The sequence below is a fragment of the Branchiostoma floridae genome, chromosome 14, assembly GCF_000003815.2.
Source record: "Branchiostoma floridae strain S238N-H82 chromosome 14, Bfl_VNyyK, whole genome shotgun sequence".
Taxonomy (NCBI): domain Eukaryota; kingdom Metazoa; phylum Chordata; class Leptocardii; order Amphioxiformes; family Branchiostomatidae; genus Branchiostoma; species Branchiostoma floridae.
The window spans coordinates 13,787,805-13,815,333 of NC_049992.1; the positions used below are offsets into that span (position 1 = coordinate 13,787,805).

Here is a 27,529-nt window from a genome sequence, read left to right on the forward strand (position 1 = left end):
CAAAATCGCCAGGAATTTCTTTCTTCTAGAATATGGACACAAACAAGTGTTTCAAACTAAGATATATACTTAGTAGGTAGTGTCGCAAACGCGTTAACGTATGTTCAAAATGACTGCTTGGAATCTCTCACTTCCTTTGTATTGTCCAAAACTATTTGTCGACGACATACTTTGAACATTGCGGATTTCATCACTTCTATTTAACAAACGACGTATTTGTCTGTTGAAGTTGATAAATTACAATGAATATTCATGATTTTTCGAGCAGCTCTATTTTCTAAATCTTTTTTGTGTGTGCTATTGAGAATACAAGTGTGTATTCAGTCGTATCCGTGGAGTTGACAGTGCTGGCGGTCACCGGCGTAATGTGATGTAAAACTGAAAACAAAAGACTCGGATTTCTTTCTTTTCTATTCAGATAAATCTTTGGAAGATAATGAATCGTTTTCATTGTTTATGCATATCATTAACTTCACACTCGAGAAGGCGTGAAAGCAAATGTAATTTGATTATTCAACCAAATAGTTTTCACGTTGGAAACCGTTTATTTTTGCATAAATAGTATACTTTGTACGCTACGTGTTCAAATAGGACTGGACGTATCACGCTGTTTCGGCATAGTCTCAAAGATATCGGGTGAAACTTTTAACCTCGATCGCCAGGCCTTCTCGAGACGTCCTGCCACGGTAAGATACAAATAGGATGCCTGGAGAACGCCTGGCAGCCGAGTCTACTGCATTGCGCACGTGCACGCATTATCTCTCAGTGGGCGGCTAACTAGATAATGTCATCAAACTAGCAACAAATATAGGTTATAAATTACACGATTCATAAGCAATATATACTCTATGGTGCCCGATTTACAATGTCTTCTTTGAGGTTTTAGAGTAGTAATTCCTATACCACAGAAAAGATAGTTGAGGTGCAGTCACCATTCTACGGGAACCGCAGGCCGTGTGCTTGGAGGGGGGGGGGGCTTAATCCCCGAATTTGGCCCAGTGACAGGATGTCATAGATCTCTGACACCTTTATTTTTTGTACTAATGGCTCTAATTAATCGACTCCATTGATGAACCGCGCGCCCTTTCATTGTTAATCAGGGTGTCCGGCTGCCGACATACGGCATCTGTAGTCGGTCCGTGGGGTGATTTTGAGATTGGCTATTTTGTCCGGATTATTTATCACAGCTGTGGCACAATTGACACGCCGCTGAAATGTATACCTCATACATCGCCCTTGATACTTCTAACTAGTCATCTTTGACGACAAGACTAAGCAAGTGTTTGGAATAGAAAAAATTGCGACAAGGAAAAGTTATTCGTTTTTTCTTAGGAAAATGTTTTTTGCTCAGCTGATTTGTTGTTCTGTACTTACAATATATAATATATATATGGATGGTTACACTTACCGACTTACATACTTATATATCATCGTCCTGTATATTGTTAAAAAAGATAGCAGATATTTGTAATAGTCCAGATTTGAGGTACTAGATACAATGCGTCTTGTTTAAACCGTAGATGAACAAGATATGCTTTCGAACATACATGTACCATGGAATTCAAAATACTACCTACGTGTATTCATTGCGTTAATCCAGACATTGAATTAACTTCACAATTTGTCATATGCGCTGTAAAGTTTTAAGATATAGATATAACCCAATTTCTGTGTCTTTTGTGAATCACCAGACTTCAAGAAAAGGAAAAGTTGATGGCCGTGTCTCTTGTAAGAACATCAAGAAGGAATGTCCCAAGTTGACGTGTCCGAACCCTGTCCTCAATACCAAGCAGTGCTGCAGTACTTGCCCGGACGGTAGGAGGCGTTACTTTGTTTTACTAAGTTGGCGTGACTCTCTCATATTTCTCTTTAAAGGGATTGACTAACAGTTACGTCATTTAAGTAACCATGTACATTATCAGTGAAAAATGAATGTGCATAACTTTGCAATGTTTGTGCAAAAATATGTAATACTCAATATATGTGTGCCTGCGTCGAATGGGAGAAACGTTTCCATTAATACTTTGAAAATTGAATTTTCATATTTCATTTACTAGCACTGTGTTTCATCTCTAATTGGCAATGAAACTATCATTATAAACAAATCACTTAGGCTTAAGAAGCCTTCACCTCAATGCAGAGATAAACAACCAAGATTAAGTGTTGTCTTTGTCTACCTTGTGCACTAATATTGAAAACATTTCTCAATTTATTTTGACTGTTCAGTCAATCACGCTCAATTCTCCCCACGCCAGTATGTTTGTTTTGCTAGCTGCAACCTTTTACATGTAACCTTTCTAAGTTTGTTTAATTGGTTTATCTTCGCTGCTAAACGGTATGAAAATCTACCAAGGTGGGCCGCTGGTTTGTTATTGTTCATTTTAGTGGCAGTGCTACAACTAAACAAGCTCTATAGCAGAGGCTTAACTTCGATGTTAAGATTTTGCTTCGCCAATAGCCCCAGATAACCTCGGTTCCCTTCTACAAAGCTAGCAGGTGGTCCACAAAACACACAAGACGCGTTATACTGTTCCAGAATTAGACGTATAAATCCTAAAAGAGTAGCGCATAAAAACAAGAGCTTCTTGGAAAGTATGCATAGTTTTGTGAATTCTGGCACGGGGAAATGTATTGTATACGTAGTCTCCTTTGACGCTTAGTTTCTTTTCGCGTAGTGTCATAGTCTGTATAGACTGACTGACAGAGAGAGAGGCACGGGGATATGGAATCAGTCAAGATGACACTTCAGATCAATGACCCACTAGATTGCGAAGGGCACAAATCTGCCTGCCTGTCCAGACCGTTAATTTGGTAATACTGAACTTGTTCCTGATTTGAGACGCCCACACGGAAGATCAGCCGTGTTGTTGGCACCGGCGGGTGTATATCTGATCATTCCTTGTTTTGGCAACGCCACGACAGGGGCGGCGGTGGCGGGAAAGTGTGAATGGAAAGTCTACAGAGTTAACCTCCGGTTAGGTGATATCCTGTAGAATCATCGCATTTGGGGTGAATCCAAGACAAAGAGGCGTATTCTTCAATAGTACCATGAGTCATATCAATCAGAAAGCAAACATCTTTCATTGTTTGTGTTCGCCTTGTCCTAAATAAACCATCAGACCACTGGTGTTCGCTCTCTACAGCGCCCACATTGTTCTCGTCGTTTTCGCCAAAACTAAATTTAGTATTTCATGATATATATCGGACTGTAAGTTTTGTTTTTCTATTCCATCACTATAATTGTACAGATATCAAAACTAAAGATATACAAACGATGATATCTCGCAGTACCCCGCTGACTCTATCCTGGTCTACTTGACACGGTCACAGTTACACGTGCCAAGTCTTTTTCTCCCAAGTCACGAAAAGTGAACGTTAACTTTCGCGCGAAAATAAGAAGCCTAAAGAGGGCTACAGGGTTACATTCACAGAATTAGAATTCCAACTAACATTTATGTGGGGTCACCTCTAGATGCAGTGTCAAGTACCCCATCTAAATCTAGTCTGAGACATCAACGTCTTGAGTGAGACTGTGAGAGTGACACGGAAGGGATAAGGGGAAATTGCGCAACAACCTTTGGTGTTACGCTTCCAGATGTGCATGCGGTATCCTTAGTTACTGTCCAAACACCGTCACGGCAAGAAGTATCACTGTTGCCGAGTCGCTAAAAGGACCATCTGTAGGTTAAGTAGCATTGTCAAACAGCTAATAACACGGCAGGGATTGTTATTCTTCGGCGTTCCAGCCGCAAATCTTTCCCAAAGTATATATTTCCTTGAATGTTGATCGGCTGATAGGCTGACTTGACCTTTGATTGAAACACCAGTGGGGTGGCGCGGGTTCATTGCATGCAATTTGCAGCAAGTGCAACTATCTATAGCAGGCTTCGACTAGGGTTTAAGTTTTGCTGATTTTTGACGTTTTTATTTGGGAGGGGGGGTCCTAATTTCTATTTGTTTAGGTTTGTTTTTGTCTGCCAGCTGGCAAAAAGTCCTAAAAGGCGTTAAAAACCAGTCGGAGCCTAACCTCTGCTTGGAGAGTAAGGATACTGTTGGCTGTGAGGGAATGAAACCAACCATTGCGCCCGGCGCAAGTTTTGTGCCCCAAGAGGCCGTCTTGTAATTGTGTCCTTCTACACTGTGTGGGGTCACATACTGGCCACACTTACTGCACTGTGTGAAGGTTGTCATAATGGCCGCAAATCAGCGGAAATTCCGCCATACCCAGCTGCTTGACAACATATGATCCACCAATGCTGCGTATGTAAGATATGCCATGTCGTTCGTCAGAATCTGCGTACATCATAAGATATCATCAGACTATTAGATGGACAAATTAGTGCAAATATGGCGATGCGGACCCATAACACTAGCGCTGTAGGCTAAGTCCCCATTGTCTGCAATATGATGAGTTCATGCAATAGAATCTATCGAATTCAAAACTTGCAAGAATTGCATTATTTCGGTAACTTGCTGCATCCTGCCAAAGTTCTATGGTCATAATCTTTCTGAGAAAAGAATAGGAAAAAGTTCAGATATTTTAAAAAGACACATACATATCTGTTGTAAGGAGATTCATGCAGTACTAGTATTAGTCATTTTTTCACCCAACACCACTACATATAGTGCTTCGAAGTTAACAGTAGCATGCATGTACGTCATGTACCATTCAAAGTGCATTAAATTATGACTCTGATATTTTCCTATTGACGCTTTTTATGTGTTACTCATATGTCATCGCTTTGGTATATATGAGAACAGGTGTATACAGTGATGGGGATGGCCAGGAAACGGCACACAAAAAGCTGAGCCTTGTCAGTGCCTTCGCATTTTCTGTCCGCCGATTGTTAAACGCTCGAATTCCATGGTCTCACAAGGCATGGACTAGACAGAGAAGGTGGAACAATCGCGACATGCCGGGCCTTGAGAACGGGTATAACTTTGCCTAATCCACGGAACGACAGTATTGTTGAAATGCATCAAAATAAACAACGACGGGATATCTCGTGGGATCTCGGGTAATCCCGTGTGATCTCGCGTGATTGGTGCCACTGTGTCCGGGGACCACCGACCGTCTCCGTCTCAGGGCCAGTGTCTGACCTTAAGGTGGTATCTCACTGCACTTGCGTCAAGCTTGTATCACTGCGGGGTTCGTTCACTGCGTCACTGTTTGGCTATTTTCTCCGATTTTGTTTTATGATTTAGCTATTACGTAATACGTAAGAGTATGACTTAGAAGACGACAAAGTACATAAAAAGTAAGAAAATTCGTTCTTAATCTCTGAAGTTCGTTGAGTATCTTTCGAACCCCGCAGCGACGCAAGTGTAGTGAGATACACCTCAACATGCGCCATGCCTTACAGGTGGGGTATAGCCGATGCATGATTCAGACTTCCCCACGGTTCAGAAACATTCCCTGAAGCAGTCAGCTATTTTAGGTTACCTTGTAATCCCCTAACAATGTACTCGCCTGTAAACAACATAGATAACACTTACTTTGCAGTAACTTCTTAGATAAAACTTTGTTAACTTGTAGGAAAACAACAAAAATAGATAAAAGTGCACTACCATTTCTGTTTCACTGAAGAGTATACACATTTCACTAGCGCTTATCATAACAATGCAAAGACGTTTATACAAACTTTCAGTCCGTTGGACCAAAACACCCTTGGGATCTGGCATTTTGCGGTGCAAACATTGCCAACCACTGCAATACATAAATGCCCAGCTCTTCGAACTTAACTTTTACCTTCAGAAATAACACCCATCGATCAAATGAAGATTAAATCTCGGGATGCAAAATTATGCCAACATTGTGTCAAAAAAGGTCGGTACAAGTCTTCTCAATAAATACCACTCTCCGGCACCGAATGATGATAAAATAGCACGCGTGGCGTAATGTATTTGCTAGTAGATAAACATTCACCCTGTTAGGACGTCTCCTTCTCTGTGTCAAGGTCGCGCGAGGTTATCTCTGCCTATCTTCGCTCCCGGCCTTAAGACGTCGGGCTGTAGTTCACACTTGTTCGACATGTCACATCGCCGAGTAACTAATCCTACTACATTACATCTGCGCGCTCTTTAGAACAGGAACCGCTTAACAAATTGTAATTTGTTTCTGTCTGGGTCCAAGTGAGAAGGGATGGCTTTTAATAAGACCTTATTAGAACCGTTTGCGAAAGTAAATTAGCTTTTTTATTAGTCTGTCTAAATGGTAGTTTGAGACGACAGTAGTGTAACGCTGTCTGTTCTTAAATGTCAAGTTCAAAATGAAGACGAATGAAGAATCTACGCCATTCCAACATGGAAGTTTACGATAACCGTATCTGCGCTCTCAGTTACATATGTCGCATATCAAGGGCAATGTGGGATGAAATATTATGTACAATCAGACCATTATCAAATGCCTATATATTTACTTCTATCACGCTAAATGTCACAGGTTTGTCTTTATTATCTTCAACAAGAGCAGAAACAAGAAATGCTTTAAGTGAAGCTGGCAACGCAGCCTCAAATAATTCTGAGGATGAAATGGTGGGAGGAAGTAGATTGTGAATAACTGGAAGTGCAGGTGAACACACTGGAGTATGGTTAAGCGTGTATAAGCATAGAATTTGACACAGTGATTGAGTTCTTGCTTACTTAGTTTAGGTGCAGAATTAAATGGAATTCTATTTTGTGTTTTATTGAGTGTTAAGTTTGATTTATAAGAATACACCTAACGCCGATAAAAAGGCAAATTACATGAAGCTATGTGCTCTGCACTTTCACAAAAACCCGCAATGTGGCGCTAATTCTGTACATCTGACAGGTGCCGGATCGCCACAGCTGAATGTCTCCACCGCCGTGGATACCGGTATCCCGCTCGCTCCATCCCGAAACCCACTGAAGCCCGGGGAAATCCTGAAGCCTGCACCTCTGCCCAAACAGTCTAACGACGAGGAACGGATGGAGAAAACAGCCGAGGAGGACAGCGAGGAAGACGGTAGATAGATGTTTCTGACTACCTTTAAATACCATATCTATACATTGTTTATTTGCATTTGGCATGTGCACGTTATAAGACTAGACACTTGTGATATTGTTCTTACACTGTTTGTATCTTTTATGTTACCTGCAATTAGCCCACGGGCAAGAATTTGCAATAAACGTTATTTTTACTAAAAATGATCATATGCAAAGCTATGATTGATTCGTATTTGTTTTAATGGCTTTCTAAACATACAATTGTCGATGTATTTCCAGTATACAGTGTGCTCCTGACGGGATCCCAGATGTACCCTCCTGTACCTACGGCAGCAGCCGCTAGAGGGCGCCTGACGTTATGGCGCAAGAACTTGCATTATTCCATCCATTTTTCTGGGTACGTAACTTATGACAAGTGTGTGGAAACATGAGACGCGATGTAGACCTTTGATTCAGCTTCAACCAATATTTTCAATACATTTGTAGACTTACCTTCATGTATCTCCCACTGTATACGGAGGGTGGATACTTGAGTTTTGTATGAATCCGTCTAATATTTTGTCCACCTACAGAATGACCAGACCGCGGATTGTCCGCTTCACGGACAGACTCGGGACAGTTCTGTTTGAACATGAAGTCCGCGGCACTTCTCAGCCTCATCCTTCACAGGTAAGTGACGTTTCCAAACTAATTAGTGCATTCGGGTGTCCAACGTTCCTCATTGTGTGCTATTTCTTCTAGCTAACACTACCACTACTCATTCATACATGTACGTTTATTACAAATGCTTGCCTGAAGGCTAATTGCAAATAACAGGAGCGAGACCAACAAACAACGGGAAACAATATAACACGTGACTAGTCTAAATGCCGACTCTAGATTCTAACTTATTGGGTTTGGCTTATTTTTCTGAGACTGAAAGACGAAAGATCCCACCGTCGAAGGTAACCACAGCATGCTGTCATAGTGAAATAAACATGGTCCATAACTGCTATCAAAATTCAAATGCACAGCGATACAATACTATATTCCCCCAGGTGTGCGGAGTCTGGCGTAACCTCCACCCCGTGTACGTCAGGTACCTGCAGCGCACGATGGTTTACGTCACGCTGGTGACGCCATCTTGGCCCGCAGGAGAAATCAGAGGGAAAGTACACAGCGACCGGGTTGGTGGGCTCGGTAAGGCACCTGTTTCCTGTCTATTTCTGAATTGTCTGTGATTTTGTATTGCATTTCAAAAGTCGTCATAGTTCAAATAAAATTCAATCTCTATAACTGGATAAAAACCTTTCGGGTGACATCCATCAATCTTCTTCAGCGTCACTTTTTTAAGCCAAGTGTAGATATCAAGTTGTATTTGAATACTGTTCACCTGGATGTCTAACCTTCATAAACGTAAAAGTCGACATAGCTTATGTCCCAGTTATGTCCACCAATGAAAGAAACAGTGGGTGCTCCCTAAAACGTCAAGTTGTTTATCTACTACTATCCAATTGCTATTACCTACATGTATATCGTTTAACCTTTATCGACGACATATCTTATGTAAGTGATGTGTACGTCAGTAACGATAACGGTAATTGAGCGATAAAATTCAAACAAAGAAAGAAAATTGTCATTTCGCCTTTCCTTCATGTAGCTCTTTGATATACATTTGCGCCTCCGGGTAAATATGGCAACAGAAGAACTAATATAAAAACCGTAATTACCGTGGTCTATACGGGATGATTACTGACTTTAATCTACATCTACTTTTCTATTCTGCAGAAACGTTTGGATCTCTGCTGACGCCTCCTGTGGATGACGCGCATGCGTGGTTAGGTGCGGGAGGGGAGGCTGTGATGGTGGCGGGACCGGACGGGACGTCTGTAGACTTCATGGTCATGTTTAAGGGACTGTGGGACGGAAAAGGTAAATCATTGCAACAATAAACACAATGTCTCTCTTTGATTTCAGCTTGATGAGGAATTAAAGTTCGTTTTCTTCCTACTTCTTTTGAGGTATTACTGTTTCAAGTCAAAATGGCAGCGGTGGGATTTGAACCCACGCCCCCGAAGAGACTGGTGCCTTAAACCAGCGCCTTAGACCACTCGGCCACGCTACCTTGATGTGTCATCAATTAGAAAGCTCGACGAAGCTCGTTGAATATCTTCTGACAATACATTCGAACCCACGCCCCCAAAGAGACTGGTGCCTTAAACCAGCGCCTTAGACCACTCGGCCACGCTACCTTGATGTGTCATCAATAAGAAAGCTCAACGAAGCTCGTTGAATACTGTATCTTCTGACAATACACCCAGATAGAAAGTACAATGTTTAATAACTCACAAGATCTTAATCCATATTTCAGGGAACAGCTTAGTACCGGTACACCTACAGCTGACCCATCCGGCATGGAACATCACCCTTCGGGACACGCACGCCGAGATCACTGCGCAGGTAACACGGCACGGACTGTCGACTTTTTACCGCCAGACGGGGCGGATGTCTAATCCATATCTTACGCCATAGGTTGCTGAGATACAATAAAAATCGGTGAATAATATGGTGAACAATTTAAGATGAGGATTTGCCGGCCATAGAGTTACATGTTTTCATTTTCGAACTAGCGGTCTAGTGGAAACTAGAGGATGTGTTTATGTGAGGATATGTTTTTTTTTAAAGCATTTTGTCCTACAATGGCTTCTATATTCTCTTCCACAGTACAATGAATTTGCCGAGGTCTGGACTAACCTGACTGAGCAGGAACTGGGGTGGATGATGAGCGGTGAACTGCAGCTTACTGTAACTGCCGGAAATCTTGAACATCCTCGCGAGATCTCTGGACCAATCACTCTCAGGCAAACATGTGACAGTGCGTGTTACCCATCATATTGACGTAACGTTGTTTTGTGTGTGTATTTCTATTTATGCTATTTCTGTTGTATTCTGTATTGTACTTGATATAGCTGGCGTACACCATACTTAAAGAAAGTCTGTCTCTATTCTTTAGCAATTCACGCAGTGATGTCAGGTAGTCAGGCCACTCCAGGTACAGAGACAGGTGCCGCCGGATCAGCTATCTTCCACCTCCATACAAATGGTTCCGTCCAGTATCAGGTTAGTTTTATATCTTCCTCAATACTTGTGCCAATTTAGATAGTACAATGATTATTTTACGTGCTTATACCCCATGTGTCGTTTTGATAACAGGTTTTCCTCTCCGTCTTTCCCTCAGATTTCCACAGCAGGCCTGCGCAGTAGGGTGACCAGTCTCACACTGGAGTTTGACGAATATCACACGGGCGTCAGGCGGGTGGTGCGAGACCTAACTTCGACGTACAGTCCGTTCTACCAAATGGTAGGTATCCATGGCAACGTCTGGGTCAGACCATAATATGGAGCATGTGGAGCCTTCCACGTGCAATATTAATTTTAATTGGTATGAAGAAAAATTAGCATGTTTCGACTTCGTTCCCAATGAAAGACATTTGTTATGTCAAGACTACGTTCCGTATCAATTTTATTTCTTACAAACTTGTTTAAGAGATGATTTCAATAGATTTTTTTTCATTTTAGGCTACTGGAATGGAAGAGCAATGGAGCCTGTTGGACATGCACAGCTTCCTGCACTCTGACCTCTGGGTCAACGTCATGACAGAAGAGTTTCCAGCGGGGCAAGTGAGGGGACGGATAGAGCCTCTGGTGTACAACGGGCACAGGGCGAGGGAAACAGGTAACTGTGCTAGCCATTTTGGGAAGCATCCTATCTAACTTTGAATGGGATCATTCCACTGTACGTCCATCTTCTTCTCGAGCCATCAATCTTCAGTCAGACACCTTCTGTCACTCTATTTCTCCACACACGCCCTTCCTCTGGGGGTCAGGTCTTTCAGATCTTCATTTAGCAGCACAAGCGACACAGTACAAAATAAACGGCCAGCAAAAGTGTATCATGAGCCCAAAAAGACAACAAAAGGCCAAGAAAGCCAGCTATAGAGACTAAAATTCATTTGTCCATGCAGAAGGGGTAGACAAGAAGGTGTATCATGATCTGATCATGTCAGCATTCTCATGTCGTTTGTCCACTTGAACTTAGATACAAAGTAGCCTCTAGCAGAAAAAGTGTATAGTCATCTGTTTCATTTTTCCTAGTATATCTTATACAAATGATCATCATTATGTTCTAGGACTCCCAACTGTCCTTGCCGGAGTGAACGTGTTCCCGCCCCAGCGGACAGGAGCAGCCGGACATGCGTGGTTGTCCATAGACGGGGACTGCTCCCTGCACTATGAGATCCTGGTGGCGGGGCTCAACCGGGACGTGGACACCAGCGTCAGCGCACATCTTCATGGGTTCGCAGAGATCGGAGAAATGACCACTGATTGGCAAAACGAACATAAAATGGTCCTAAAGTCTTTCTACGGAACCAAGGTACTTACCAACATTCAGGAATAACATATTCACAGGCAAATGGATTGAGTATACAACAAGTTTTGTTTCTTTGTGAACGTGATCTACATTATTATTTCGTCACTATATGTATCTAAAAGATTACGCACAATTATTTTTTAATTCTTTGTTTCTAGGACTAGAAATTCTTTTATTTCTTTACATTTTATTATCAACATTAAGAATTTTAAGTCTTTGCGTTGCATAATTCTAAGTGGGCTCGTCCGTGATATGTAGTGCTTGTAGGTCTAGGTTATGTAGTGCTTTGCTTTTCATCTTATATTCATTCTTGTGTGTCATCTCACAAGGAGAACCTAAAGACGCGGATAAAGATAAGAATTCTATACTTTTTACACAGGCTATGGGGCAGCTGAAGGACATAGATGAGGAACTCCTGAGCCATATCGACCAGGGGCGTGCCTACATACAGGTCAGCACCAAAAGGAGGCCATTCGGAGAGATTCGCGGACATGTAAGTACTCTTGCATGCATTCACTTACTTTATTTTCATTAACATATCAATCTTCATTTCCACAACAAAAGCTAGTACAGCAACTTTCGTAAGGTTTTCTACATATACGCAAATACATACAAACATTAGTGGACACAAACAGGGTATATGGTCTTGACAATATCAACATAATTATTGAGTTTAACATTTCGTGTACACTACTGGTTTTAATGCCATTTGTGACTTAAGGGTGAACATTTTCTGCACCATCGAAGAAAGTCTGACACCGTATTGGCTGTCCATTGCACCCTTTGATGTTTTTGGAGCTCTTAAGCCTTGTGGTGCTGGCAAATTTTCACTATACATTTTCCCAATGCTGAGCGTTTTAGACCCTTTGGAAAGTAGGAGCACCGTTTTCACTATGGCTATGCTACATTTTTTAAAAGTAGAGACCTTAATCTTTGTAATGATATATAACTTTAAAGGGTTAGTTGAAAGGAAAGTAACAATAAAAAGTAGCATAGTGAAAACTTCCCAACATATGTTGGGTGCATCACAACATGGGGCGCATGATGGCGCTACAAGACATGGCCTGATGTTCATGATACGCTTAATATTAAAAAAGTGACCAAGATTATTACATGTGACGTGGATGTTAGCTTGTGATACGTTAGCCTATTATGTTAGTCAATGCACACCTAAATTCGAAAATTATATGCATGTTAGAAAGTATCCATTATTTTCACCACTCTTTCAATGTTCCTATGATTGTTTGTTTGACCTTTGTTTATTCATGAAATAGCTTCTGGACAACTGATTACAGTGAGATATTCACAACCGGTTACAACACTTGGGCTAGCATATAGACCCATATCTTAAAACTGGTCAGGAAAGTTTACGTTTGGCACTATATAGCTTTTTTTTGCAATGGTTGCTTGGGTAAACTGTAAGAAATTTTCCTAGGCATTTACCTGTTAGAAATACTTGATCTGATACCAACTTTTGAACCACTCCTCCAGGTGCAAATCCCCAACAGATGTCATTCCCGCCACAATCTGTACGAGGAGGAAGAGCAACACTCCGTCGCCATGGCACAGGAGCGGGAGTACGAGCGGGTGAAGGAAGATCCGAACAGCTGTTACTTTGAGGGGGAGTACCACGGGCATGGCTCCACCTGGGTACCCGCATACGACGAGAAATGTAGTACCTGCAAGTGTCAGGTGCGTATACGTACAGGCCTTGATAGAACCGAGGGATTAGAAACAGCAGTATACCTTATACCCCTTCACTAGCTAGGACGGCGGTCTCGCCGCGCTCTAGCCGCGAACTCAAATTTGACAGATCGGTCAACGAATTGTATAGAAAAGAAACAAAACTTTTTACACTTTGTGTGCTTTGTTGTCCTCTCAGTCACACTTTTTCATGCTGTATGATATACACAGTATGAAATCAAAGGTTACACATATTCTATTTAGGTCGCAGTGAGAATATGGCGCCTATGTTGGTATTGATGTCTAAAGATTGTGTGCTTCAAAGAAGCTTTCATCGTACCTTCGACATTTACACATAAAGATCAACAACAAGAGATGTTCAACTGTTGAAAGCTATCACAAAGTCCGGTATCAGACAGCTAGTACAGTAGTAACTTTGCATCTATATTGTCGCAACATGCAGAATCTCGGATAGGCCCATCTTACTGATAGTATATGTCATGTCTAGTCAGAACGCTTAGAATCCTTTTCGGGCGTCCCTGATAAAACGACTCCTCACCACACATAATGATAGAGCTTTGCTTTGTTCTTTTCCAGAAAAGTACGGTGATTTGTGACCCGGTGGCCTGCCCTCAGCCTGACTGTTACAACCCGGTTATCCCCGAGGGAGAGTGCTGCCCCAAATGTCCCGGTAATGTGCTGATCATGATATATCGCAGTTGTGTAATTAATCTCATATTCTATTCTGAGCTTTGTTTTTGTAGCAATAACGTTATATGTGAAAATATACAATGTCATGTACCGTGTATACGATTGTTGTGAGCTCGTATATCATCTCATATGTCAAGGAAAATGAAAGAAAAACATCAAATCATAGATATGTATACTGACGTTCTTAGTGTATATGATTACTGTATTGACCGTTTTTGCTTCGTTTCACAGACGAAATTCAAAACAACCAAGCCTCCCGGTCTCCGCAACGGAACTCAGCTGTCAAAGGAAGTGAGTGCTCATTTTCCCAGTACTCATTATGCGTTTCTTTATATCATCAGTTTTGTTTACTACTGTTGAACCAGAAACCGGTAACAAATGTTGGCTACTGTGTAGGCTTCCTTTCATTTTACCATAATTTGATTCCCTGAGCTCATTGCTTTTTATCTTCTCTTTTTGAAAGGAAAATCTGGCATCATCGTGCAACAAGAGACGGAAGGTAAGATGAAAGTAACAGGTTGATAACGTACGCCGCGCTAATTAGGTCTGATTCAAACAAGGAGATGTGAAGCTTAATGAACTCTCTGAGGATCGACTCATTGCCAACGGGAAGAAGCAAATCAACATCTCGTTATTTGTTCATTTTCTTGTATATCCGGTTACTTAAGAGTGATGCTATGGATAGCGGGATGTTCCAATGTGTTAACCGTTCTCGTAATGACATGAAAAATTAGCACCTAGTGCCATGACAATGCATGGATTGCCACCGAAATTGAACAATCCATCATGTTCTTCTACGACTGAGAGGGGAATGTTTATTGACTGATGGTGATAATTCCGTTCTGTCCTAAGGGTGTTACTTTGACGGCGACAAAAAGTTCCATGGGTATGGCGAAGAATGGCACCCGTACGTTCCACCTTTCGGCTACATCAAATGTGCCATCTGCGTCTGCGAGGTAAGGAAAACTGCTCTGACGTCATGGTGAAAAATCATACCTTTTCTGCTCAGTAAAGGCCTTGTAAACTTTGTAAATGGGACTGGTGATGATGATGATGAAAGGCGTTGCAGTCTTTCGTTGACAAAAGGCCTCCCCTAATATAATCATTATAAGGAGTTTTCAAAGTTTAAGGCCTATTCAAGAGGGTAATGCATGCAAGTGTTAAAGGTTATCACTATCGTATTTGATCTATTTCCGCCTCCTTTGCCGCCCTATATCTTTATTGTTTATTTATTTGTTTATGGAGATTGCAGACAATGCAAATCTTAATTATTTAATAGTACGTGCTAGATATACACAAACAAACACAAAGCTGTAAGGAATATGTTTTCTGGTCGTAGTCACTTGCCTTATCTCTTTATGATGGAAAATGGAATTATTATTATTTTGATCTATGCTCGCTATTTCATGAATGTACTTGCTCATCGTCGCTATCCGATGTTTGTCTCTCACAGAAAGGAACCAACCAGGTGACCTGTAACCGAGTCAGGTGCCCCGTGCTCCGATGTAAGACCCCGATCAGAGTCAACCCGACAGACTGCTGCAAGCAGTGTCCTGGTGAGGAAATAAACAACTAGATCTTTTTATCTTCTCGTTCAATCAGATAACTTGTTTTCAAACAAAAACTCTGAAGAGTTCATCTAATCACTTAATGGATGTTCTATAATCACTACCACAACTAGCGCTGTCATTTTGTTACACTTCAACTAAGGATGCCCTTTGATTACTACTATTAAGCCGACTGGCTGTAAGATCCGTTTGTTTTGCTTACAGTTTGTTTTTCTTGCAAAGACTCCGAAAAGTATATCTAATCACTTTATCCTAAACGAGTCTTTGCAAGAAAACAAAAACTTCACGCAAAACAGATGGATCTTACAGTCACTCTGTGTTTTTTATTGGAAAGAAAGAAAGAATGATATGATCTTTGATAAGTGTAGCTTATGCGTCCAAATGCTGAGATTTCACAGTCTTTTCTGTGATGTGATTGGCCCGTCTGTTCTCCAGCGACACGTGAGTTTTAGTCACGATTCACCCGTGCCAGGTCGGTAAACACGTACGTGTGAAACATCTAATTTAGGACCTCACACTGTGTTACTGCTAAGTACCGGTACTTCATCGCTTATAATTGTCACTGTGGCGTCAATCTATCTACAAAACATGATATTCGGTGATTTAATGGGTGTCAGGTGGTTTCACAACTTTCCCTCAGGTGGCCCTAAATTAGACCCTGTTGCTATGTCCTCTCCATCATCTATTATCAACATATGGCCGCATGCTGTCTAGTTATATTTGGCCACAGAAATCCTGCATATTTATTAGCCGCCAACCTTTGCACCCAAGAATATTGGATCCTGTTTTATCTTCACATTTTTCTGTGATTTCTGAGAGCTATATGTAATGTAGCGGAGACTAGTTTGACATGAAATTTATTTTTTAAAAACATACCTTTGCCAAATAAACCAGGTTTGTTATGTAGAATGATGTCTGTAGACAAATGCGTTACTCATTTCATTTTCTTCATAATTAAATGCTTGGAGTTGGTTTATAAAATTTCGGCATTTATTATGCAAATTAGATCCCAATTTACAATTAATTGATATCAAATTGTATCAAGCATTACTTAAGCTATCAGCATACCAAAAATCATGATGATCCTTTGATCCATTCTTGACTTATTCTCTTTCAAAGTCTTTAAATACACCTCTTACTCTCTTCCCTCTTTCTCAGTTACATATGTGACAACTTTGATGAAAGTACTATAATGGAATGCAGTGGATTTATGAACTTTTCCTAATCAATTATGCAAATTAGCTGTTAACTTGCATAATAAGTATCACATTATATAAGTCTTCATTTAGGCTATCTACATGCCGAAAATCATGACGATCCGTCAACACGTTAATATTTTCTCATTAATTATGCAAATGAGATCATCATTTGCATGATAAATATGTATTGACATTTCTCTCTTTCTCAGCTACATATGTGACAAGTTTTAAAGCCCTATCATGGAATGTAGTGAATTTATAAAATATCCTCATTAATTATGCAAATTAGCTGTTGATTTGCATAATTGTTATCTCATTATGTAGGTCTTCACTTACAAAAAACATGATGATCCGTCAACATGTTCATATTTTCTCATTAATTATGCAAATGAGGTCATCATTTGCATAATTGATATCTGTCGACATTTCTCTCCTTCCCAGCTACATATGTGACAAGTTTGAAAGTCCTATCATGGAATGTAGTGGATTTATAATTTCTCCTCATTAATTATGCAAATTAGCTGCTGATTTGCATAATTAGTATACCATTATGTAAGTCATCACTCATTCTATCTACATACCAAAAATCATGACGATCCGTCAACACGTTGTAGAGTTATTCTCATCCAAAGTTGGAAAGGAAACCGGCGCCTGCAGTTCCAAACAAGCCGCTAGGGGGCCCAAACTCACAGCACTTACTCTCTACCTCGAGGGCTATCTACCACTCAAAAATCATGATCACAGCATGTCCAGAACACGAGATATCAAAAATTGAGGTTCTGCTGCAGTACCTTAGCAAGCCGCTAGGGGGCCCATTATCGAACTTGACCTTCGTTTTTCCGACCCCTACCCACCTACCAAATATTATCGGGATCCATCCAAGACTTCTTGAGTTATGCTGTTAACAGACAGACACACAGACACACACACAGACTCACAAGCCCAAAACATAACCTTAGCCATTCTGGCAAAGGTAATAATTACCATTCTACCCATTACAGCTAACAACAAAATTACTCGTATACATAGCCCTTGTAAAGTTGTTGTTTTTGTCTACAATGAAATATAGTACAGTAGATTTTCAGTGGGCTGCCAAACTAGTATAAAACCCTAGTCACAATATCATTCAGGGAATTCAAAATGTGGATGTCAGTAACCTGTAATAGGAAGTGTAGACGGCCTCGTGGGGCTTGATGATGTCTATGACTGATCACTTTACAATGTTTAACAGAGACGGAGACTAATGAGGCGCCAATCACTGACGACGTGGTGGAGGAAGACTGGCGGCATGAGGAGGAGGACTCTGACCAGAGTTTTGTCTGGCCGACAGAAACTACGATTACCAGGTCCGGCACCAAAACAGAGCAAGGAGGTGGGTCAGAAAACTAATCTCAAATATATTGTCATTGAAAACTAGAGTTTCAAGATCTCATATCATTTATACTTCATATTAACCTTAATATTCTTATTGATTATATAATGTCCTCATTTCCAAGTACAAATGTGGTATATCAGTTCTTGTCACCGGACCACTGAATTGAAAACATTACCTTCTTGGCGAAGGTAATAATCGGTACAGCAATATTACAGAATGCAACAATTCCATATTGAGTTAGCATAATCTTAAGGACTATAAACATGTAGATAACCTGAGTCAAATTGCTGTTATAAGGCACGGTAGAGAAAGAAAGAGAAATGATAAAAACTGTCTACAACTGTCTTTGTTTTGTCAGGTTGCAGATTCGGGAAGGACACGCACCAGAACGGGGAGTCCTGGAACCCCAAGGTGCCACCTTTCGGGGTCATGAAGTGCATCCAGTGTGTCTGTAAGGTAAGCAACGACAGTTGGACGTATTTATAGTAGTAGTGTATTTTACAATGGAGGGACATTAATGCAACAGCTTCATCTCTCGAACAAAGAGCTAGCTAGCTCTTTGATGTGAATGGCCGACGTCAGCAAGTTGACAAGTTGACAGGCATGTTGTGATATTTTCCATGGTGATATTTCTGTCCGCGAGCTGAGGATCTAAAAATACTACATTACAGAACGGAACTGCGGACTGTAGGAGACCCAAGTGTGATAAGCTCAACTGCAATCCGAGTGATGTCGTCAAAGAAGATGGCGAATGTTGTCCACGTTGCCGAGGTAGGTTCTTTTATCATGCCGTCCATTACCTGAAAATAGAATAAAATAGAACAAAACACCTACATTTTCCCACATTTTTTCTGCTCGGCCTATTCATTAGGCCGACATTGAGTCACGAATATTTAAGTCCCCTCTCGTGACATTCAACTATCACACAGCAACAAATCTTACAGGAACTTAAAGGTCATAGATCAAACTTTATTTCACAAGGTGCTAACGATGCAATTATCCATTGCAGGAAAATGATGCGGCTTGATGTAAGGAATGACGTCTCTTTCTGTGCCACTGGTTGAATCATTGATCAGCGGTGTGAGGAGGGGTGATTCTCTGTACTATGACTTCCCACTGCCAACAGCAATGTTTCATATGTTCTCTCACATGTAACGAATAGTCGGAAACACCTAATATAACTGTTTTATACTCAAGTCTTACCCTCTCCTAAACAGCCTTGCATGTATCCCCTCAAACTACGTGAAGATAGCATACTAAATGTAAATGATTTTAGATAACTTACAAGACACACCGGCCCCATACATTCGTAGTAACTTACTAGATGCTCTCAACATGACATTACGGTTTCTACCTTGAGTTGGGTGTTTGCCTGTAACATCTTCATCAAGTGTCTCTATTTTGTCTTATTATCGATGGACAGTAGATAACGAGACACACTTTTGACAGTTTGTTATCTTGGTCACCTAAGTGCGTGCCATGCACAAAGCGATTGATTGTGAGTGATAACAATGATGACAAATGACAAGCATAAAACATATTGATTCTATTTATTCCATTAGTAGACGACTATACAATAAATTGATATTTCGCAAATTGGTGATATTTAACTCTTACGTTCAAGATTGTTGACTAATTTATTTATTCCAGCTAGGTTGATTATGGTTTTCTTGAACACGAATGGTGAATTAGTGAATTAGTTCTTAATCAAGCTTCGAGATTGCATACACTCGTTTTAACATGCGCGAAAAAATCTATTCTTGCAAATATCTTTGTATATATATACTAATGATTTCGCAATATATCTGATTAATTGATAATCATTTGGGATGTTTATTAAACCAATACTTATACCTATGGCTACGTTCTAAAGGGCTGGTACTTTTGTATAAAGACTAGATATAGGAGAGATAAAGGTAGGAATACCCATTCTGTGCTTAATTAACGTAAAGCTACGTCACCTTTATCCGTGGGGTAACCTATATCTGTTTTTTTAGAAAACAGGGTATTTAGGGAAATGCAGTCGACGGACGGTGGTTTCAAACTGCAATTACTTAGTATTCTATATATTGAAATATTACAATTTGAAACCACCGCTGATATTCTACATGACGTTTTAACGGATATGGAATACCCCACGAATAAAGGTGAACTAGCGTAACGTCGTTCTTGATTCTATTCATATAGACAATAGTGGAAATTAGTTATGTTGTAAATATTCAATAAAAAAATTCAACAACACACAGAGAAGTTGCTCAGATTTTTTATAATCTATAGATTGCGTAATTCGTAAAGATATTACTTAAAAGACAACAAAATACACAATACGTAAGAACAGTTCTATGTCTCTAAAAATTCGTTGAATAATCTTTCGAACCCCGCAGTGCCGCACCTGTGCCACAAGAGCAGTGAGACACCACCTTAACAACACTTGCTTTCTCTACGGTAATTAGGTTTGATATAATGAGGTCGAGATCGAGGTTACCACTGTCGCAGCAAAATGTCAAGTAAGCTCTATCTAACAAGCAAATCTTCTAATACAAGTCTCAAGCAACCCAGAAGTACTTCATCATCGTTCTATTTTGTATTGGTATGGTACTTGTTAACAGTCTAGTATTCCTTTATCATCAAAGTAGTTGACTCCACTCAACTTTGCAGGCCTCTGTTAGTCATCTGAGGAACTAATAGTGAACAGGGAATAGTAACGTACGGTAGACATTTGCAGTTGAACAGACTCTTTTCCAATCGTCACATCGTGCTTTCTTGCAAAATCAAAAATATACCCAAAGATTTATTTTCAGAACTCACAGGAAGCGAAGATGCAAATGAATCACGTGTCCTCACATCAAGTTGATTTTATTGTATACCCTGCAAAGCGTCTCTTTAGTACGAGGTCATGGCGTAACACAAAAGGATTGTACTGATGAAGAGAACAGGCTTCATGTCCGGACAAAGTGTTTTTTTATCCTCTCACACAGATCCCTACACTTTCCATACGCTCACATGCGACAATGATTTGATCTAACGAAAATTGAGCCAGCCCTGTCTTTTGAACAATTGCCCATTCATCCCTCCTGGCAGCGACGCATTTGTCCTTCCGTAACGTTTGCATAAGAAAATAAATCATGTTATCCATCCGAGCGACGAAATTTACCGAGAGCTCTCTCAAGGCCGGTGTAATCTTTTTCCCCTGCAACCATCTGGTAAGCTACAGGTTACAGCTGAGACGTATCTTCACGGCACAGGGCCCTCCTCGTGTCAGAGATAAACTTCTCAGTCGCTTTAGTTTTGTTATACAGAATACTATATATGGTATATAACGTTAACTATTACGCCTTCAATACTGGCCAATTGTCTTCAGATTCTTTCCTCGCTTATACCTAATGACGTTATTTGAAATAAAGAAATGCCGACCCTGGCAGATATTTTGGGATATGGATTCCTAAAATGTCTACAGGGCCATTTGCCCACAGTTTGTAATGGTAATAGGCAAGGAATAAGGAAGTTGGTGTCTCTTAACGAACCTATTCGAAGTGTATGATAGTTCGAATAGGTTCGTTAGTTCGAATAGGTTCGTTGAGACACCAACTTCTTTATTCCCTGCTCACTACCATTACTGTGGACAAATGGCCCTGTAGACATTTTAGGAATCCATATCCCCAAATACCTATCAGATATTGTCGCTATAAATTTTGACCGAAAAGAATCAAAGATATAGATAAGAAACCCCTGGAAAGGAAAACTTCTTTCTCTTCTAGGTAAGGTTACCCTTATTAATTCCCTGATAGTGTCAAAATTTATCTTCTTGTTTCAATCCCTTCCTTCTCCACCTCCCTCTTTTTTCGAGAGGTTTGAGAAAAAATATCTAAGTTTCTTTGGGGTGGTGGGCCAGAACGAGTGAAAACAAAAACAGTATATAATCTTTACGAATATGGCGGCCTTAAACTAAGGAACTTGCAGGCGGTTGATCTTAACTAGAGGCTTCTTGGGTGCCCAAATTGTACCATAATGAGAAATGGTTCTGCTCTAAACTGCAACTTTGTTCAAGTGTTTTATTTTCAACTAAATGTATTTCCCTTTTCGCAACTAACACCAGGTGATTTTGAAAAAGTTATGAAAGAAAAGGCATGCACAAATCAGTCAATTCTTTAGGCATGTAATACAGGCGTGGCTAAAGTTTCAACTACGCCCCCCAGAGACTGCACAGGAAGTGAAACAGCAGCCTATCTGCCTAAATTCACACATTCGCATATCTGGAAAACCATGTTTTCTAATGTCACTTTACAACAAGGGGGTAGTCTTTGTAAATGATATTTTAGACTCACAAAATCAGCTTTTAACATTGCAAGACTTTATATAAAAATTTGGGGATACCTGTGCAGAGTTTAACTATAATCAAATAATATCAGCCATTCCGAGTAATTGTCATCAATATGTAGTTATTGTAGGGAAGAAGACGAATCAGGTTTGATTTGGGGCCTCTTTGACTTTGATCTTGGTACTGTAGGTTGACTTTTGTGTTAATTGGGCATCTCCGCACCTCTGCTTGATTTTAATTATTAACAGAAGGGACTCCAGAGGTGCATAGATAGTCTCCAGAGGAAGGTTTCTGTTGCCCCTGTCTACATATTTTTGTTGGCATCCGTCTGTCTCGGAAGACAATGGTAGGCGGACGGGTTTAAGATGACCCGTCTGCCTGGCCTGCACTTGGGTTTTTAAGAATGAATGAATGAAGACCTTTATTGTACATTCATACCCACTGGGTTTAGTACAGGTCACAACAAATGATACAACATGATATAATGATACAATGAATCTACACTACTCAAGGATCGTATTCTACTGCGTACATTCGGCTTCTTCTCGTTTCTTTGTGATATTGAAAATGTAAGAACAGATATGCTTTATAAGTAAAGGCTTGTCTAGATTCATAAGGAATATAAATTTGTCTATATTACTTAGTTGTATGAAGTGGGGGAACATGGATTCTATTAGTCTGTAGAGTTCAGCTCTCTCTTTCTTGTACAAACTACATTCTACTACAAAATGATGTTCGTCTTCTAACTTATCTAGATTGCAGTATCTACATATTCGTTGTTCTAGAGGAGTGCGGTTATGTCTTCCGGTTTCGATGTGTAATTTGTGGCAACTGACTCGTAGTTTTGTGACGGCCGTCCTGTGCCGAATATTGTCAATATCCAGGTATTGTTCCACATTATAAGTGGACTTGAACAGTCTGTAAGACCTCAATTTGTTTTTAGCGGATCCACCTTTGTTGTCATTGTGTATCTCTCTTAGAAAAGTTTGAAAATAAATGTCTTTCAGACGCTGATTGATAGAATTGATAATTTGAGACGAATTTGTATTGTGCTGTAGAGGACAATGCCATACATAACCATAGCCGCATTCCTCCAGTGACTGGCGAACTCCTGACGCCCAACACTTGGCTCCAGCCTTGTCTAAATCTATCTGGCAAGAAGGAGCGTCTGACTGGAAACTGTCTGCTGGTACTTTCTGGCGAAGTCTAATTAAGTGTTTAATAGCATTTAGGGAGGCTTCCAAATGAATGGGGAACCTCCCTAACTCGGCTCTAGCGGCGAGGCCACTTGTGGATCTTGGCACGTGTAGGGTTTGCTTACAGAATTTTAGATGTATTGTTTCAATAGGACAGGATTTGGGGCTTTTAACAGAACCCCAGATTTCCGATCCATAGAGAATTATGGGATTAACACATGTATCAAAAAGTTTGTTTCTGACAGACAAAGGAGCATCGGCTTTGTCTAGGGATTGATTTATCCCGAATAAAGCTTTCAGACCCTTACTGTACAAGTGTTTGTTGTTCGCCTTGAAAGTACCCGCAGAATTGACAACAATACCTAAATAACAATAGTTTGTCACTATTTCAACAGGATTGTTCTTATACATGAAATACACATCTTTTGGTATACGACCACCCTTAGTGAAAACAATTATTTTTGTTTTCCTAAGGTTCACATTTAGGTGCCATGTTTGACAGTATTCTTCTAGTCTATTCAAAGAACATTGTAGACCTTGTTTGGATTCAGAGAAAAGAACTAAATCATCTGCATACAATAGACAAGAGACACGCTTACTGTACATAGTTGGGGGGTTACAAATATCATTATCAAAGACAGATGTAATATCACTTAAAAATAAATTGAATAAAGTTGGGCTTAAATTACAACCCTGTCTGACACCACAGTTTGTGACAAAAGGTTCAGTCAGACCTTGACTGTATTTCACACGATTTGTAGTTTTTGAATACATGTCTTTGATAGTTCGAAGAAAGTTGCCCTGTATACCTAACTTGTTTAATTTGTAAAGGAGGCCATTTCTCCAGACGGAGTCGAACGCTTTACTAAAATCTACGAAACATGCAAAGAGACGGGAATTTTTACTTAGATACTTGCTAACTAATGTACTTAACACGAAAAGATTATCTGTAGTTCTAAAGTTCTTCCTAAACCCTGCCTGATGGGGTTTGAAAAGACTATTGTTTTCGGCATAACTAACTAAGCGATTGTTTAATATAGAGGAGAATAGTTTACATAAGCAGCTAATTATGGAAATTCCGCGGTAGTTGTCTGGGAGAGATGGGTCGCCGGATTTGTGAATTGGAACAATGTGGCTAAGGGACCACTCCTGTGGGTAATACCCGTTTTGCAGACAATTGTTAAAAAGTTGCAGGAGTGGCGTTTGAAGTACCGATTTACCAAATTTCAACATTTCATTTAAGATCAAATCATTTCCACTCGATTTATTGTTCTTGAGGTTTGAAATGGCATTATATAATTCTTCTGAAGTTATAGGGGAATCTAGAACAGATGGATTAGTAGCGGAGGACGACGGATTTAGTTGATCGTTTTCCGGAATTGGAGAGTCGTTTGTACCATTATTAGGGAGTTTGTCTAAATTGCTAAAATGTTCAAACCACTCTTCTTCTGAGATTTGATTATTTTCTTGCGTTTTCGTCGGTTTTAGCTTATTAATTAAGTTCCAAAAGGCGGTGAAGGAGGGGTGTGCACGTCCTTCTCCATCCTCTCGTCCACTGGGACACTAGTCCTACAGGGGCAACTGTATGCAACGTGTATGCAACGTTGTTTGGAGTTTCCGTCTCCTAGGAGGACTTCCGACCAAGGATGCAAGGGGTTCCTCCTACCCCTGACTCATGTGTCATGGCGGGTGCGTCGTGCCCGAACATGCCCCTATGGCCTGTCACCACCACAAAGGCCTGTCACTGCCACTAGCCGCAGCTATGTACACCTGAGTTAGGTGAGGAAAGTCGTGTAAAGTGCCTTTCCCAAGGGCACAAGATCGGTGACACGGCAAGCGGATTTGAACCCCGGACCTCTCGGGCCTGAGACCAACGCGCTCCCGATCGTGCCACGCGATCCCACGTGGCTACATAAGGGTCAGGCTAAATCTGAGTGGGCCACCATTATGTGCCATGCCATTTACCAAGAGGGGTGTGTCTGTGTGATTGACAGTGAAACTTAAGAACCTTTGTATTAATTGTGATTATAGAGTACATTGTATGTGGATAGGTTTTGGGAAGATGAAGATCAAAGTCAATTTTGGCCCTTAAGTTGCTTGCTCTGGACTTCGTGAACTTTATTATCTATAATTCCATAATGTTTTTTTCATGATGAGACGTAACTACATAACGTAACATTTGTACTTTATGGCAGGTGGAACATATACAGGTACGAACTATGCAAATTAGGGTCTGTATAGTTGATGTAACTATTCCACGATTCCTTGGTAAATGACACTTTCATTTCATATGTGTGATATGTGTAACGTAGTTAAAGTTAATTACCATGCATAGATGGTAAATGTGAGTCATTTGTATAATTATAAAATGGAATTCTGCTAAAGGAACAGACTTTCACATGCACAATGTATTCTATCAGTTTCGTAGAGAGACCATCATTTAGAACAGCCATATTTGCGCATTTAGCCATATTTGCATAATCATTGAGACAAGATAAAACAAGAAATTTACAAAAACTGAATATTTCATGCAGATATGAGGTCTCCAAACTCTTGTTGTCTATGTACTGGTGAATTAATGTGATACAGGGGTGTTATCACATTTTTTCTCCAATAGACACAAATTTAGGCCATCTTTTACTGTTTTCAAATCTTTTACTAGTGAATTAAAATATAATGTGATAGAGGAGCGCTATCACATTTTTTCACCAGAGAGTACTCAGGAAGATGACGTTTTGCACAGCCACACCAAGAATAGATAACAGAGCCAGGAATAGAGGCCCGGGCAGCTGTATAGCACACCTGCAAATTGGCGGCCCGACAGAGTCGCTTTCATCTTTCATCTTGTTTCGTTGACTTACGATACTTGTCGTAACGTTACATGTACAGAGTCTGTCACGGAGGATCTTTCAACCCGAATGGTTGATCTTTTACATCTTTTATCTGCGGCATCTCATTGATTATGTCTCCTTGATGATCTAACCAGAATATGCTAACTAAGTGTGATGGCCGATTATTTATAGTGGTAAATCTGTAAGAAGGCATTACGGGCTATGCCACGCAAACGTTGACACGAAAGGTGGTACCTCTGTGAAACTAGCGGCTTAAAATACAAAACTGAGCATTTGATGTTTCACGTATCAGTACATATTTCATTACGCACGATTAGCTCCGAACAAAGTTACTTCTGGCTTTATGCCTCTCCATAATGACTCTCCATTATAAACTTCAATACTTGAATTCAATATGGCCAAATCTTTGACAAAATTTCATCCGACAGCGTGTTCAAAAGGTTTAATATGATCACTATAATCATATCAACAAAGGAGTATCTTACCGAAGCGGTGGTACGTTGGCGACATCATGAAAACAAATCTTTTACCCTTTACTTGTTTTTTTGTCTTTTTGGTCATACTTGTGCATGTTTTGCCATAATTGCAAGGGAAACACAGCTTCACAACAACGACGCCAACGCACCCAATCAAGTGAGATACCCCCTGAAGGGACTTCACTGTAACAAGAAAATACCTGGCTTCTGTAAGGAGAGTGAATGCCGTTCGCGTGGCAAGGGTGCTCGAGGCTAACCGCATTTCTCTGCTGTATTGTCACAAAACCTCTGACGTTAGCGGAGTACCCTCTTCATATTGCACCTGAACGAATAAAGTTTAATTTGTAAAATATACTAGTAACCGTTATCAGTTCACGGGGGCGTTAGGACGTGGGCTCAGATCTGCGGTGGATCGGAGATAACAGGCTTTAGAGCTGTCACACTGCAATGACGCATGCATCTATAGTACGTCTATCAGACAGTGAAGCTGTGAAAATGTTACGCATTTAGCTTGCTATTCTTCGTGGCATACATACAAATTTAATGTTGGTAGGATGTGTTTATGTAGATGTACCCCTGCGATCCCATTGTTACCATTACCCACGTTGTAACCAAGACAGAAATACTTATGGAACTAGTGCAAAGTGCAAAACGGTGCAAAACAGTTCCTCAGCTCAGAGCGAATAGTCTGTTTGATATGGAATGGACATAACTGTTATGAAAGATACACTCCCACGCACACTGTAGACCTACAATAGTGTACAGACGTGTACT

General features: G+C 40.4%; 1 protein-coding gene and 1 non-coding gene across 2 annotated transcripts in view; one reads left to right on the top strand and one right to left on the bottom strand.

Moving 5' to 3' along the window:
• Positions 1 to 19,123, top strand: part of LOC118430992 (chordin-like) — a 21,181-nt gene extending 2,058 nt beyond the window's left edge. Inside the window, exons 3-25 of the mRNA XM_035842037.1 lie at positions 1,692 to 1,815; positions 6,812 to 6,985; positions 7,246 to 7,363; positions 7,539 to 7,635; positions 8,004 to 8,145; positions 8,734 to 8,877; positions 9,317 to 9,405; positions 9,670 to 9,820; positions 9,959 to 10,065; positions 10,184 to 10,306; positions 10,525 to 10,681; positions 11,136 to 11,380; positions 11,757 to 11,870; positions 12,869 to 13,069; positions 13,658 to 13,751; positions 14,003 to 14,062; positions 14,235 to 14,270; positions 14,624 to 14,727; positions 15,225 to 15,327; positions 17,770 to 17,910; positions 18,272 to 18,369; positions 18,585 to 18,684; positions 18,923 to 19,123. Coding sequence (XP_035697930.1) covers positions 1,692 to 1,815; positions 6,812 to 6,985; positions 7,246 to 7,363; positions 7,539 to 7,635; positions 8,004 to 8,145; positions 8,734 to 8,877; positions 9,317 to 9,405; positions 9,670 to 9,820; positions 9,959 to 10,065; positions 10,184 to 10,306; positions 10,525 to 10,681; positions 11,136 to 11,380; positions 11,757 to 11,870; positions 12,869 to 13,069; positions 13,658 to 13,751; positions 14,003 to 14,062; positions 14,235 to 14,270; positions 14,624 to 14,727; positions 15,225 to 15,327; positions 17,770 to 17,910; positions 18,272 to 18,369; positions 18,585 to 18,684; positions 18,923 to 18,930 — 2,730 coding nt within the window. The 3' untranslated portion in view covers positions 18,931 to 19,123. The remainder of the gene's footprint in view (positions 1 to 1,691; positions 1,816 to 6,811; positions 6,986 to 7,245; positions 7,364 to 7,538; positions 7,636 to 8,003; positions 8,146 to 8,733; positions 8,878 to 9,316; positions 9,406 to 9,669; positions 9,821 to 9,958; positions 10,066 to 10,183; positions 10,307 to 10,524; positions 10,682 to 11,135; positions 11,381 to 11,756; positions 11,871 to 12,868; positions 13,070 to 13,657; positions 13,752 to 14,002; positions 14,063 to 14,234; positions 14,271 to 14,623; positions 14,728 to 15,224; positions 15,328 to 17,769; positions 17,911 to 18,271; positions 18,370 to 18,584; positions 18,685 to 18,922) is intronic.
• Trnal-aag lies at positions 8,989 to 9,070 on the bottom strand. Its single transcript has one exon. It is a non-coding gene; the product is annotated as a tRNA-Leu (tRNA).
• Positions 19,124 to 27,529: the final 8,406 nt, after the last annotated feature.